Genomic DNA, 16542 nt, shown 5'->3' with positions numbered 1-16542 from the left:
AAACAGCAGTGAACATCTGAAATGTTCTGCCCTAGGAGGTAGTGATAGGTCAGATTATTGGAATAGGCAAAGTGAACACAGATGGATATTTGAAGGATCGACAAATTGGCAGTTATGGAGAACAGGAAATGGTGCCATCTTAGATCAGTCAGGATCACATTGAATGGTGGAGTCGGCCTGAGGAGTGGAGCCTACTCCTCCTGCTATTTTCTTGTGATCTTTAGTTTTTTTCATACCTACAGCATGATAAACCTTACACAGAGTTGAATGCAAAGATTGACAATCCTTGTCCCTGCGACAATGATTTTGCTGTGCGGTGTGAGATTGGGTAGTCTAGGCCTGTGTACTCGAGCGTTTGGGTGTATTCGAGGAGATCTCGGTGAAACAGAGTCCTTACAGGGCTCAGTGGGCTGGATGCAGGGAGGATGGTTCCCCTGTCAGATGGGTTTGGAGAGCGGGCACTCTCTCAGAATGTGGGTCGCACCGTGTAGGACAGAGATAAGGAGACATTACTGCACGCAGAGACTGAGGAACGACCCTGCACCGGTGGCTGTGGAGTCATTCAGTGCTCTTGGACCTGAGAGCCATGGTTGTACATTACAGAGGCTGGCCCTTTGGCCCATTGTGTCCAAGACCATCTTTTCCCAGTTATACTAATCGATTTGCCCACATTCCATCGGCATTCTTCTGCACCTCACCTATTTAAGTATCTCCTATATAGCGATTATATCTCACTCCACCACCTCCTCTGTAGCATGTTCCAGATATCACCCACTCTCAGTGTAAATCTATGTACTAAACCTCTCGTTTGTTTGTTTGTTCGTTCCTGAACTACAGACAAAAAGGTACACGATAGTGCGACAATTTTAGGCCCACCTTACTTACCGCCGTCCCTTTGGTGCGAATGGAAAGAGTTTCATTGAAATTGGTGTTATATATTTAAAGTTATTCACATTTTAAAGTTTAAATTTATCTCCCAGGGAGGTAGGGGGAAGGGAGGGAGGGGGGAGGAGGGGGGGTTGGGGGGAGGAGAAGGTGCTGCACCAATGCAGGAGAGGTTTGGGCCCAACTTGGTCTAGTAAAACCTAAATCTCAGATATACTTTAAAATTCCTTGCTCTCAATATAAACCTGCACTCTCATGATTTGATATCTCTGAATGCAAATAAGGTTTAGATAATTACCCTGCATCCTGCTGCAGACTTTGACTACATTCCCTACTATCCACAATTTTTGCTTCCTCCACAAACTTACTAATCACACCTCCTACATTCACATGCACCGATCTCTGCTGCACACCACCAGTCACAGACCTCCAAGCAGAAAAATCATCCATCTACCGCTACCTTCTACCTCCAACCACCAAGCCAATTGTGGATCCATTTCACCAGCTCGCCTTGGATCCCACCTGCCTTCGCTTTCTGGACCAGGCTTACATGCGGAACATTGTCAAGTCCCTCAGTGAAGTTCATATATTGCTTCACAATGAGATCAATGTGTTAGCCACCTCCCCCTCGCCCTCCACTCAAAGAAACAGGGGCAGGCCCCTCGTGTCTGTCTCCATTCACTATGATCATGGCAATTCCACCCCACAATCTACCTCCTCTTTAACAACCTCAAATTACCGCTCACCTCAATCTCCTCTTGCTCCGAACTGCCTTCATATCTGAATAAGCCACTTCATTCCTCCATCCCCACCGCAATCTCGCAATCCTCCGCACTCGTCCTCCCCGTCCACCCTCCCCCACCTCACGAAATTCCCCTCTCCATCCCCGGATAAAAACTCCGGGAGAGATGTCTGTTGTCCACCCGCTGTGGTCGGGGATAAACCCCGGGCAAGGTTTCAGTTGTCCGCCCGCCTGTGCCTGAGGCCGAGCGGCCTCTCCCCCGGTCCCGGGGCCGCGCTGCCCGAGTCTCCCCCCGACCCCCGGGGACTCTCTGATTCTCTGCTTCTCCCCCCAGTCTCCGTCACCCTGGATGTGGAAACAGCGGGTCCGGGGCTCGAGGTGTCTGAGGATCGGAAGAGGGTGAGACTGAGCAGGAACTGGAGGAGTCTCCCTGACACCGGGAAGAGGTTTATAGACAGTGCGTGTGTGCTGGGATCGGAGGGATTCACATCGGGGAGACATTACTGGGAGGTGGAGATGGCGGGGAGTCGGGGCTGGAGACTGGGAGTCGCCGCAGAGTCTGTGGAGAGGAAGGGACGGGTCACACTGACCCCGGAGACTGGAGTCTGGAGCATCGGGCGGGTGGGTGGCGGGTTTGATGCACTCACCTCCCCTCCATCCCGTCTCCCCGCCCGTCCCATCCCCGGGAGGGTGGGAGTTTATCTCAGTTACGAGTCCGGGGCAGTTTCATTTTACGACGCGGACACCAAGTCCCATCTCCACACCTTCACTGGGAATAAATTCACGGAGAATCTTTATCCTTTCTTCGTGCCTTCTTGGGATGGAAACTGGCTGAGGATCTGCTCCGGTTCCGCTCCGGGTGTGTAAAAGGGTCGGGTCCCGGGACCGGCGTGAGGAGCGGGGCTCAGGGGCTGTGGGGCAGAAACCCGGTGGACAACAGGTTGGCGCAGAAACGGCTCCCGTTTAATCCCCAAATTCCGCGTCGTAAAACCCCAGTGAGCGCGGAAATAAAACCAGGGGGAATGTAAATGTGGGAAGAGAGAAATAAACAGCAAGTGGATTCAGAGCTGTCGATTCATTTCAACGCGTTAACTGCGACATTGCCCCAGCAGGTCAGGCAGCTTCTGCAAGGTGAAACAGACCGTACGTTTCAGATCTAATACTGATGATGAATGGTGTTCAACCTGAGCCATTAACTCTGTTTCACTCTCTCCAGAATCTAACTGATCTGCTGGGTATTTCTTGGATCTTATGTCTTTCAGATTTTCAGCATCTACTTTATTTTTAGTTTTTCTAGTTTAATGTTCGATTGGAATGTGAGTTTGACCATAAATTGCCATGAAAATAGAACAGGCAGTAAACGTTGGCAGCATTCGGCAGGTCGGGCAGTGTACAGTATTTGGAAATGGAAGGCTTTATATTTCTGAGGTGCTGTGGAGCAGTGGGTCGAGCCGCTGCCTCATGGGGCTGGAGACCAGGGTTCAACCCTTGCGATTATTTAGATTCCACACCGAGACAAATGGACACAGTAGATGTGGTTGGGGTAGGTGCAAGTGAACCTCTGCCTCACCTGAAAGGACTGGCAGCGTCCCTGAGTGGAGTCTGGGGAGGACGTTATAGGGATGGGTGTTGCATCTGCTGGACTCCTATCTGTCGGTGAGATTTGTCAATTGAGATTTGTGTTTTATTTCTTTCAGGAGGAAGCTGGTCGCAAGCGAAGGTAGGACATGCTCATGACGGAAACATTGTAAGTTTTCGTGGAACAGTTCAAAACATTTCTAATGCTCAGTTGATAACCGGCTGTTAAATATTCGCAGGGTTCGTGATGAAGCCAAACCACTGTCGGTGGTAGAGGAGGCCTTGCCGATTGAAAAGTTTCATTGCCCTGTTTCATTCAACACAACATTTAAAGAAACATCTGATGGCTTCAAGCAAGGTAAAGCTTATATCTTTTCCATTGTTCTTGTTTCTGACATCTTGAAGTAAGATGTGTACGAAAGAACTGCAGTTGCAGGTTTAAATGGAAAGTCGACACAAAATGCTGGAGTGACTCAGCGGGACAGGCAGCATCTCAGTCGAGAAGGAATGGGTGATGTTTTGGGTCTGGACCCTTCTTCAGTCTCGACTCGAAACGTCACCCATTCCTTCTCTCCAAGTCAAGTCAAGTCAAGTCAAATTTATTTGTCACATACTCGATGTGCAGTGAAATGAAAGTGGCAATGCCTGCGGGTTGTGCACAAAAAGAATTACAGTTACAGCATATAAATAAAGTTAATAAGTTACTAAACATAGCACAAAAAGTGTCGACAAAAATTTAGTCTCTGGGGTTATCAAAGTTGACAGTCCTGATGGCCTGTGGGAAGAAGCTCTGTCTCATCCTCTCCGTTTTCACAGCGTGACAGCGGAGGCGTTTGCCTGACCGTAGCATCTGGAACAGTCCGTTACTGGGGTGGCAGGGGTCCCTCATGATCTTGCTTGCTCTGGATCTGCACCTCCTGATGTATAGGTCCTGCAGGGGGACGAGTGTAGTTCCCATGGTGCGTTCTGCCGAACGCACTACTCTCTGCAGGGCCATCCTGTCCTGGGCAGAGCTGTTCCCAAACCAGACTGTAATGTTGCCGGACAGGATGCTCTCTACAGCCCCAGAGTAGAAGCAATGAAGGATCCTCAGCGACACTCTGAATTTCCTCAGTTGTCTAAGGTGGTAAAGGCGCTGCTTAGCCTTACCCACCAGTGCGGCAATGTGCGTTGCCCACGTCAGATCCTCTGCGATGCGGACTCCCAAGTATTTGAAACTGCTCACCCTATCCACAATAGACCCATTTATCTCCAGTGGCGTGTACGTCCTTGGATGTTTAGCCCTTCTGAAGTCCACAATCAGCTCCTTTGTTTTAGTGACATTCAAGAGGAGGCTATTGTCCTGACACCAGAGTGCCAGATCAGCCACCTCCTCCCGGTAGGCCTTCTCATCGTTGTTGGAGATCCGGCCCACCACCACAGTGTCATCAGCAAACTTGATGATGGAGTTTGAGCTGAACCTGGCCCTACAGTCATGTGTGTACAGGGAGTACAGTAGGGGGCTAAGGACGCAGCCCTGGGGGGATCCTATGTTCAGGGTGAGGGAGCTAGATGTGTGTTCCCCCATCCTGACCACTTGGGGCCTGGCAGTGAGAAAGTCCAGGACCCAGGCACACAGAGGGGTGCTAAGCCCCAGTTCCAGCAGCTTCTCAACCAGTCTGCTGGGGACTATTGTGTTGAATGCTGAACTAAAGTCAATGAACAGCATCCTCACATAGCCCCCCTGGCTGTCCAGATGAGAGAGAGCGGTGTGTAGAACCTGGGAGACCGCATCATCCGTGGACCTGTTCGGACGGTGTGCGAACTGTAGTGGGTCCATGTTGCGAGGAAGGAGGGCGCAGATGTGCTTCTTGACTAGCCTCTCCAAGCATTTCATGACAACCGAGGTGAGGGCCACCGGTCGGTAGTCATTTAAACACGCTGGAGAGGCATTCTTTGGCACCGGTACAATGATGGATCTTTTGAAGCATGCAGGGACCAGGGACGTTGCCAAGGAGAGGTTGAATATTGTGGTGAGCACTGGAGCAAGCTGAGTAGCACAAGACTTTAGTACTCGCCCAGATATACCATCTGGGCCTCCAGCTTTCCTCGTGTTCACACGCGTCAGAGCCCACCTCACCTCATGCTCGGACACCGAGAATGTGTGCACATCCCCGGCGGTGGATCCCCCTCCAGCCTCGCTAGCCAGCGCCCCTTCGGTGCTGTTTTTAGACGGCGAGCTGGTGGTGTTACCCGTCTCAAACCGTGCGTAAAAAGAGTTCAGGTCATCAGCTAAGGAGGAGCCGGCACTTCCGGTTGAGGGGGTGCTGGACCTGTAGCTAGTTATAGTCCGTAGCCCCTGCCAAAGGCGCCTGGTGTCCTGCTGCTCCATCTGTGACTCCATCTTGTCCCGGTACCTCTTTTTTGCATCCTTCACTGCCCTTCGCAGTCGGTAGGACTCTCCCTTGTAGTCGTCCATGTTGCCGGATGCCAGGCCGGAGTTGTAAGCAGCGGTGCGAGCATTCAAGGCCACGCGAATAGACCTGTCCACCCAGGGTTTTTGGTTAGGGAAGATACTGACCCTTACCGTGGGGATGATGGTATCGGCTATTGTGGCAATGAAGTCCGTAACCGCTTCCGCAAACTCATTTACGTCTCTGGAACTTTCTTGGAACATGTTCCAGTCGACTTCGCTCAGTGCATCCTGCAGCATGGCCTCTGAATGGTCAGCCCACCGCTTTACGTCCCTCGTCACTGTCGCTTCCCGTACTATCCGTTGTTTGTACTCCAGCAGCAGGAAAATGGCAGCGTGGTCAGATTTCCCAAAAGGAGGGAGAGAAACGGCCTTGTAGCCTTTCCTGAACGGCGTGTAGCAGTGGTCCAAAGTTCTTTCCCCCCTGGTGACACACGTGATGTGTTGGTAGAAGTTGGGCATGACCTTTTTGAGATTTCCCCTATTGAAGTCTCCAGCCACCAGCACAGCCGCATCAGGGTTCTTGTTTTGGTGTTGACACAACACATCGTGTAGGGTGGACAGTGCCACGTCGGTGTCCGCATGCGGTGGGATACAGACGGCTGTGATGATCACCGAGCTGAACTCCCGGGGTAGGTAGAGCTGCTCCCTGTCCCGCTGAGTTACTCCAGCATTTTGTGTCTACCTTTGATTGGTCTATCTTTAAGTTATGCAAAGATGCAAGGATTAATGTTATTTTGAACTGAAGGGAAATTGAAGATTTGATCTCCCACCCAGCTCATCTGCTGGGAAGCATCACAGAGTCAGAGAGCTTTGTAGCACAGCAACAGGCCCTTTGACTCGACTCGACCATGCCAACCACGTTGCCCAACCAAGCTAGCCCCACTTGCCTGAGTCTGGCTCGTATCCTTCCAAGTCTTTCTTATCCACGTATCTACCCAATTCTCTGTGAACTGTTGTAATTGTACCTGCCTCAACCACTTCCTCTGTCAGATCGTTCCACATCTACACTACCCACTGACAGAAAACCTGCTCCTCAGGTCCTTTTTATTGTTTCCACTCTCACCTTAAACTGATGCACTCGAGGTTTAGACGCTCCGACCTTGGGTAAAGTATTGCGGCTAATCACCTTGTCTGTGCATCTTATACACATCTATAATGTCACTCTGACAGGCCCCCAAGAAAAAATGTCCCAGTCTGAATAGTCTCTTTCAGGAATGAGTAGATTAACCTATGATGAGCATTTGTCGGCATTGGGCCTGTACTCGCTGTTGCTCAGAGGAATGAGGGGGGATCTCATTGAAAAATACAGAATAGTGAAAGGTTTGGATAGAATGGACGTGGAGAGGATGTTTCCATTAGTGAGCGAGTCTAGGACTAGATATTTATTTACAAAAATGCTGGAGTAACTCAGCAGGTCAGGCAGCATCTCAGGAGAGAAGGAAAGGGTGACGTTTCGTGTAGGACAAAGGAAGGATGTAGGTGGAGACAGGAAGACAGAGGGAGAACTGGGAAGGGGAGGGGAAGAGAGGGACAGAGGAACTATCTGAAGACAATAGACAATAGGTGCAGGAGGAGGCCATTCGGCCCTTCGAGCCAGCACTGCCATTCAATGTGATCATGGCTGATCATTCTCAATCAGTACCCCGTTCCTGCCTTCTCCCCATACCCCCTGACTCCGCTATCCTTAAGAGCTCTATCCAGCTCTCTCTTGAATGCATTCAGAGAATTGGCCTCCACTGCCTTCTGAGGCAGAGAATTCCACAGATTCACAACTCTCTGACTGAAAACGTTTTTCCTCATCTCAGTTCTAAATGGCTTATTCTTAAACTGTGTTCTGGACTTCCCCCAACATTGGGAACATGTTTCCTGCCTCTAACGTGTCCAACCCCTTAATGATCTTATACGTTTCGATAAGATCTCCTCTCATCCTTCTAAATTCCAGTGTATACAAGCCTAGTCGCTCCAGTCTTTCAACATATGAAAGTCCCGCCATTCCGGGAATTAACCTAGTAAACCTACGCTGCATGCCCTCAATAGCAAGAATACCCTTCCTCAAATTTGGAGACCAAAGCTGCACACAGTATTCCAGGTGCGATCTCACTAGTGCCCTGTACAACTGCAGAAGGACCTCTTTGCTCCTATACTCAACTCCTCTTGTTATGAAGGCCAACATTCCATTGGCTTTCTTCACTGCCTGCTGTACCTGCATGCTTCCTTTCATTGACTGATGCACTAGGACACCCAGATCTCGTTGTACGTCCCCTGTTCCTAACTTGACACCATTCAGATAATACTCTGCCTTCCTATTCTTACAACCAAAGTGGACAACCTCACACTTTTCCACATTAAACTGCATCTGCCATACATCCGCCCACTCACACAACCTGTCCAACTCACCCTGCAACCTCATAGCATCTTCCTCACAGTTCACACTACCACCCAGCTTTGTATCATCTGCAAATTTGCTAATGGTACTTTTAATCCCTTCATCCAAGTCATTAATATATATTGTAAATAGCTGCGGTCCCAGCACCGAGCCTTGCGGTACCCCACTAGTTACTGCCTGCCATTCTGGAACTGACGCATTTATCCCCACTCTTTGCTTTCTGTCTGTCAACCAATTTTCTATCCATGTCAGTACCCTACCTCCAATACCATGTGCTCTAATTTTGTCCACTAATCTCCTATGTGGAACCTTGTCAAAGACTTTCTGAAAGTCAAGGTACACCACATCCACCGGCTCTCCCCTGTCAATTTTCCTGGTTACATCCTCAAAGAATTCCAGAAGATTAGTCAAGCATGATTTCCCCTTTGTAAACCCATGCTGACTCGGAACAATCCTGTTACTACTATCCAAATGCTCCGCAATTTTGTCTTTTATAATTGACTCCAGCATCTTCCCCACCACTGATGTCAGACTAACTGGTCTATAATTTCCCGTTTTCTCTCTCCCTCCTTTCTTAAAAAGTGGGACAACATTAGCTACCCGACAATCCACAGGAACTGATCCTCAATCTATAGAACATTGGAAAATGATCACCAATGCGTCCACAATTTCTAGCGCCACCTCCTTAAGTACTCTGGGATGCAGACCATCAGGCCCTGGGGATTTATCAGCCTTCAGTCCCATCAGTCTACCCAACACCATTTCCTGCCTAATGTGGATTTCCTTCAGTTCCTCCGTCACCCTAGGACAGACATGTCCAAAGTCCGGCCCGGGGGCCAATCGCGGCCCGAGGTCAGATTTTATACGGCCCGCAGCTTCCGTCTTAAAAATGATTATTTATGGCCCTCCAGCACTGTCTAACAGAATGAAGGTAGGGGGAGGGGGAGAGGAGAGGGCGACTACACCTCCCAGCGGTCGGCCCCCCCCCCCCCTCCCGTCAGTCGGGCGAGTGCCGCATCCCCCCCAGCGGGAGAGGCGACGGCGACTACACCTTCCCAGGGAGTGTATTATTTAAAGGTCTGGGGGGGGGGGGGAGCGTATTAGTTAAAGGTCCGGGGGGGGGGGAAGCGCATTAGTTAAAGGTCCGGGGGGGGGGGAAGCGTATTAGTTAAAGGTCCGGTGGGGGGGGGGGGGGAGCGCATTAGTTAAAGGTCCGGGGGGGGGGGGGCGTATTAGTTAAAGGTCCGGTGGGGGGGGGGGGGGGGGGGAGCGCATTAGTTACAGGTCCAGGGGGGGTGGAGCATATTAGTTAAAGGTCCCGTGGGGAGGGAGCGCATTAATTAAAGGTCCGGGGGGGGGGGGGGGGGAGCTTATTAGTTAAAGGTCCGGTGGGGGGGGGGGGAGCGCATTAGTTAAAGGTCCGGGGGGGGGGGGGGGAGCGTATTAGTTAAAGGTCCGGTGGGGGGGGGGAGCGTATTAGTTAAAGGTTGGGGGGGGGGGGAGCGCATTAGTTAAAGGTCCGGGGGGGGGGGCATTAACCCTTGGGTATTTTCACATTATCAAATCTGGCCCTCTTTGAAAAAAGTTTGGACACCACTGCCCTAGGATCTTTTCCACATTAAACTGCATCTGCCATGCATCCGCCCATTCACACAACCTGTCCAAGTCACCCTGCAACCTCATAGCATCTTCCTCACAGTTCACACTACCACCCAGCTTTGTATCATCTGCAAATTTGCTAATGGTACTTTTAATCCCTTCATCCAAGTCATTAATATATATTGTAAATAGCTGCGGTCCCAGCACCGAGCCTTGCGGTACCCCACTAGTTACTGCCTGCCATTCTGGAACTGACGCATTTATCCCCACTCTTTGCTTTCTGTCTGTCAACCAATTTTCTATCCATGTCAGTACCCTACCTCCAATACCATGTGCTCTAATTTTGTCCACTAATCTCCTATGTGGAACCTTGTCAAAGGCTTTCTGAAAGTCAAGGTGCACCACATCCACTGGCTCTCCCCTGTCAATTTTCCTGGTTACATCCTCAAAGAATTCCAGAAGATTAGTCAAGCATGATTTCCCCTTTGTAAACCCATGCTGACTCGGAACAATCCTGTTACTACTATCCAAATGCTCCGCAATTTTGTCTTTTATAATTGACTCCAGCATCTTCCCCACCACTGATGTCAGACTAACTGGTCTATAATTTCCCGTTTTCTCTCTCCCTCCTTTCTTGAAAAGTGGGACAACATTAGCTACCCTCCAATCCACAGGAACTGATCCTGAATCTATAGAACATTGGAAAATGATCACCAATGCGTCCACAATTTCTAGCGCCACCTCCTTAAGTACCCTGGGATGCAAACCATCAGGCCCTGGGGATTTATCAGCCTTCAGTCCCATCAGTCTACCCAACACCATTTCCTGCCTAATGTGGATTTCCTTCAGTTCCTCCGTCGCCCTAGGACAGACATGTCCAAAGTCCGGCCCGGGGGCCAATCGCGGCCCGAGGTCAGATTTTATACGGCCCGCAGCTTCCGTCTTAAAAATGATTATTTATGGCCCGCCAGCACTGTCTAACAGAATGAAGGTAGGGGGAGGGGGAGAGGAGAGGGCGACTACTTCTCCCGGCGGTCAGCGCTGCCCGACTACCCCCCCCCCGAGCGGGAGAGGCGAATGCGACTACACTTCCCGGCGGCGGGGTTGAGGGCGTGCGGGGGGACGGGAGAGCAGCAGCTGAGCTCTCCTCACCCCGCACGCTCATTGGCAGGCGCTCCCTTCAGTCGGGCGAGTGCCGCATCCCCCCCCAGCGGGAGAGGTGACGGCGACTACACCTTCCCGGGGAGCGTATTAGTTAAAGGTCCGGGGGGGGGGGTGGAGCGCATTAGTTAAAGGTCCGGGGGGGGGAGCGTATTAGTTAAAGGTCCGGGGGGGGGGGGGGGGGGGGGGGAGCGTATTAGTTAAAGGTCGGGGGGGGGGGGGGAGCGTATTAGTTAAAGGTCGGGGGGGGGGAGGCGTTTTAGTTAAAGGTCCAGGGGGGGGAGGGCGTATTAGTTAAAGGTTCGACGGGGGGGCGTATTAGTTAAAGGTTCGGGGGGTGAGGGGCATTGGCCCTTGGGTATTTTCACATTATCAAATCTGGCCCCCTTTGAAAAAAGTTTGGACACCACTGCCCTAGGATCTCTGCCCACTAGAACATCTGGGAGATTGCTTGTACCCTCCTTAGTGAAGACAGATCCAAAGTACCGGTTCAACTCGTCTGCCATTTCCTTGTTTCCCATAATAAATTCTCCCTCTTCTGTCTTCAAGGGACCCACATTTGCCTTGACTATTTTTTTCCTCTTTATATACCTAAAAAAGCTTTTACTATCCTCCTTTATATTATTAGCTAGTTTACCCTCGTACCTCATCTTTTCTCCACGTATTGCCTTCTTAGTCATCTTCTGTTGCTCTTTAAAAGAGTCCCAATCCTCTGGCTTCCCACTCTTCTTTGCTTTGTTGTACTTCTGCTCTTTTATTTTTATGCTGTCCTTGACTTCCCTTGTCAGTCTCTTACTCCCCTTGGAATCTTGGGAGGTAAAGGGACAGGTGTTGCATCTCCTGTGGTTGCAGGGGAATGTGCCCGGGGATGGGGTGGTTTGGGCAGGAAGGGACGAAAGGTCAGAACCTCAGAATTAAAGGATGTTCCATTAGGAAGGAGATGAGGGGAAATGCTTTTAATCAGAGGGCGGTGAATTTGTGGAATTTATTGCCACAGAAGGCTGTGGAGGCCAAGTCGGTGGATATTTTTAAGGCAGAGATAGCTGGATTCTTGATTAGTATGGATGTCAGAGGTTATGGGGAGAAGACAGGAGAATGGGGTTAGGAGGGAGAGATAGATCAGCCATGATTGAACGGTGGAGTAGAATTGAAGGGCCGAATGGCCTAATTCTAATACTTTCATTGATGACATTATGACCTGATGACTGTCCAACTTCACCTGATAACCCAGCCCACTAACAAACCCACCCTTTCCTTTGTCTCACCCTCCACTCAAAAAACACAGGAGCAGATCATTTGGCCCCTCGTGTCTGCCCCCTTTCACTGTGATCATGACGACACCACCACGCACCACTTCCTCCTCTTTAACAACCGCAAATTACCGCTAACCTCAATATCCACCTGCTCCGATCTGCCTCCATATCTGAATAACCCACTCCATCCCCCACCGCAATCTCACAATCCTCCTCACTCTCCACACTCGTCCTCTCCGTCCACCCTCCCCCACCTCACGAAATTCCCCTCTCCATCCCCGGATAAAAACTCCGGGGGAGATGTCTGTTGTCCACCCGCTGTGGTCGGGGTGAAACCCCGGGCAAGATTTCAGTTGTCCGCCCGCCTGTGCCTGAGGCCGAACGGCCTCTCCCCCGGTCCCGGGGCCGCGCTGCCCGAGTCTCCCCCCGACCCCCGTGGACTCTCTGATTCTCTGCTTCTCCCCCCAGTCTCCGTCACCCTGGATGTGGAAACAGCGCATCCGGGGCTCGAGGTGTCTGAGGATCGGAAGAGGGTGAGATGGACCGGGACCCGGAGTAGTCTCCCTGACACCGGGAAGAGGTTTACAGGCAGTGAGTGTGTGCTGGGATCGGAGGGATTCACATCGGGGAGACATTACTGGGAGGTGGAGGTGGCGGGGAGTCGGTACTGGGGTCTGGGAGTCGCCGCAGAGTCTGTGGAGAGGAAGGGACCGGTCACAGTGACCCCGGAGACTGGAGTCTGGAGCATCAGGCGGCGGGGTGACGGGTTTGATGCATTCACCTCCCCTCTATCCCGTCTCCCAGACCGTTCCATCCCCGGGAGGGTGGGAGTTTATCTCAGTTACGAGTCCGGGACAGTTTCATTTTACGACGCGGACACCAAGTCCCATCTCCACACCTTCTCTGGGAATAAATTCACGGAGAAACTTTATCCTTACTTCGGGCCTTGGGATGAAAACAAGTGGCTGAGAATCTGCTCCGGTTTTCCGCTCCGGGTGTGTAAAACGGTCGGGTCTCGGGACACGGCGTCAGGAGCGGGGCTCAGGGGCTGTGGGGCAGAAACCCGGTGGACAACAGGTCGGCGCTGAACGGCTCCCATTTAACCCCCAAATTCCGCGTCGTAAAACCCCAGTGAGCGCGGAAATAAAACCAGGGGGAATGTAAATGTGGGAAGAGTGAAATAAACAGCAAGTGGAATCAGAGCTGTCGATCCGTTCATTTTAACGCGCTAACCGCGTCCGGCAACGGAACAGAAATTACTTTTGTGAAAATGTTTTTTAAATGTAATGGGATTGGACTCTTCTCGTCAAAAGTCGTTACGGTATTATTAACTCCGTAAAATAGATACAGTTCATGTTACTTCAGTGATTTGGAAAATGTACACAACCATTGACACACACGACAAGCTAATTGAAAGTTTGCGTTTATTTGAATGATGTGCATTGTTGCTTCCAATACTGTAATTGAAATAAACTCAAAATTACTTGAACTGTGCAGCTTGCTTTTGAAATCTACTGAACGGGGAGACAGCAGTTTAGTTTGCTTTAGTTTAGATTGGAGATACAGCGCGGAAACAGGCCTCTCGGCCCACCGAGTCCGCACCGACCAGCGATCCCCGCACATTAACACTATCCTTCCTTTGTCCCACCCCCGACATCAGTCTGAAGAAGGGTCTCGACCCGAAACGTCACCCATTCCTTCTCTCCCGAGATGCTCCTGCCGTGACCTGCTGAGTTACTCCAGCATTTTGTGAATAAATCGATTTGTACCAGCATCTGCAGTTATTTTCTTATATTAACACTGCCCTACACACACTAGGGACAATTTGCACTTTACCAAGCCAATTGACCTACAAATCTATACCTCTTTGGAGTGTGAGAGGAAACCACAGAACACGCAGCTCACGGGGAGAACATACAAACTCTGTACAGACAGCACCCGTAGTCCCGATGGAACCCAGATCTCTGGCGCTGTGAGGCAGCAACTCTACCGGTACCACCCCTTAATCTTTTGAACTGTGTTTTTGAGTTGTCCTTTCTACAAATTGGCGACTGCATTTCCTCCACCTTCAACAGTGGCAGGTTTTCAGTGACAGGGTGGTTGAGGTGGACCCGTGAACCACTTGCCCTGTGGTTGACCGCAGGGGAACCACCTCTGTTGGCGCCGCAGGTGCATTTGTCCCATTTCTTTAAAATGGTCGTCATGATGGAGACCCTCGGGTCCTCTGGCCGGCACCCCTCTTCCCAGACGAAAGCAGACATCGATGGTGAAATCCACCAGCTCCTACTGCGCGCCTGCACAAAGTTTGGCCGTCTGAGGAGAAGAGTGTTTGATGAGCGGATCTCCAAAGCTCCACAAATCTTGGTGAACGCTGCCCTAGGGATGAGATGCACAGGTTAGGACCCCGACTGGAGAATCTGGTCTATTTCCCTTCACCAAACAAGGAATGAATCGGGAGGCTTCGGGAAGATGCAGGAGATATTTGCTGGAAAGGTTTTGGAGATTACGGGGATCAGGTTCAGGATAAGACCGGAGAAGAGTGTTTGCTTCTCCGGGGAACATAGATAGGGGCTGTCGTGAGATTTGACAGAGGGGTCCAATTTCGGATACGGAGCAATGGGGGCCAATGATCTTCCCATCTGTGGTGATCAGTGTGGGGAGCAAAGACCACACTGATTTCAACAGAGACGCAACCAGGTGGCCAGGTGGCGAGTGAAGTTGGGCCGAAGGGCCTGTTTCCACGCTACATCACTCCATGACTCTGTGACTCCAACAAGGGGAATATGATGGAAAATGACCTGCACTGACGTTGGAAATTCAACAAATTCGATCCCAGGCTTTCGATGCGGAATGTTCACCGCCCCCCACTGTCACTCATGAGCGCACAAACATAAATACTCTGGCACAAAGGTCAATGGATCCTATAACACAATTTATCAAGCGATGCGTCGCGTCTCCAAATATAGATTGGCCTGAAGACTGGCGCACGAGAGACAGGTGCACTGTTGTGGGTTAAAATAAGTCCGGAGAGAGGTCTTCATCCACCCTGATCCCGGGTTGGGAACGGAGATGCGGGTGGCGGATTCCACTGCCCAACGCCTTCTCAGTTACACCCGAGGCCTCGTTAGCACCGGGCCCCGACCATTTATCATCGAGTCGAACTGCACGGACGCAGGTCTTTCGGCCCAACTTGCTCGTGTCGACCAATATGCCCCATCTACACTCGTCCCAGCAGCTCGCATCTGGCCCATTTCCCTCTAAACCTTTCCCATCCCTGTACCTGCTCAAATGCCTTTTGAACATGGTTGTAATGGCAGTTTCTATACCATCTCGAAATCCCACTTCGATAGCCATTACTTCTCGGGGATGAAATGTGGTTATAGCTTACGCACACGTCGCACCCTGATATGACAAAACTAATCTTCCAAACTCCTTTTCTTCATTAATTGGATTTATTAAAGTAGCACAAATCATAGAGTAATTCATCAGTTTCCGTACTTTATCAACTGTTTCTTCTTCAAACAATATCTTAAATTCTTGCAGTTATTACCGTGTGGTTCTTACAAATATAGCTGGTGCGAGCGCATGGTACGAGCGCGTGGTAAAGAACTGTATGATCACCATCTCCGAGTCTAAACTGACCCACAACCTCTGTCAACACACTAGCCTCCTCCCATCTAGACACTCCCAATTACGCATCAAGTCACACCCACAAGCAGGCAAAATAGACATAAACTAGAAATATTAAAACATAGTCATAACACAATGACAATAACTGAATTAAGCATAAATGGCTCCCACATACCGGACCCTAATTGTTCTGCGTATATAACGAAGCAATTACTAATAGATATCAAAGGAGCTATAAAAGCTTACTGTTCATCCAATAACAAAACAAAAGCATTACATATACATCAGCGTACAAATTTATTTCGCAATTCTTCAATCTTCTTCACCTTCCAGAAGCAGGCATATCTTGATTATTGGTCTTACCAAAATATTGTCCTTATAGTTTGAAGTCGTACCGTACGCACAAAACCTTTAACGTCCGGCATAATCTCCAGTATCCTGCCCATCAACCAAGAACCTCGTGGTGCAGTAGAATCAACCACCAAAACGATATCACCTGGAATAAAATTTCTTCTCACTCTCAACCATCGTTGACGTTCCTGAATTAAAGGTAAATATTCTCGTGTCCACCGTTTCCAAAAACTGCACCTGCCTCCATCTGCGTCTAACATACAAATCGTCCTTTGCAAAGCGCCCAGATGGTAGCACTGGCCTAGTTTTCAATAAAAGAATATGATTTGGAGTAAGCGCTTCCAAGTCGTTCGGGTCATCAGAACTCTTGGTGATAGGTCGGTCATTCAAAATTGCCTCAATTTCGCAAAACAAGGTTTGCAATCCTTCTTCATCCATAGTCTATTGTTTAAGAACCGAACGCAGCACATTTCTGATCATACGAATCAATCGTTCCCAAACA

At 50.2% G+C, this 16542-nt stretch overlaps 1 protein-coding gene across 1 annotated transcript; it reads left to right on the top strand.

Annotated features, from left to right (window-relative positions):
* The first annotated feature begins 3159 nt into the window (after positions 1-3159).
* Positions 3160-14459, top strand: LOC144602873 (E3 ubiquitin-protein ligase TRIM39-like). Its single transcript, XM_078415994.1, has 4 exons — positions 3160-3170; positions 3445-3563; positions 12528-13040; positions 14203-14459. The coding sequence occupies exons 1-4, from the start codon at positions 3160-3162 to the stop codon at positions 14457-14459; spliced, it is 900 nt and encodes a 299-aa protein (XP_078272120.1).
* The last annotated feature ends 2083 nt before the right edge of the window (positions 14460-16542 follow it).

This window comes from Rhinoraja longicauda, chromosome 19, assembly GCF_053455715.1.
Source record: "Rhinoraja longicauda isolate Sanriku21f chromosome 19, sRhiLon1.1, whole genome shotgun sequence".
Taxonomy (NCBI): Eukaryota; Metazoa; Chordata; class Chondrichthyes; order Rajiformes; family Arhynchobatidae; genus Rhinoraja; species Rhinoraja longicauda.
This window is presented reverse-complemented; position numbering and strand designations above follow the sequence as displayed.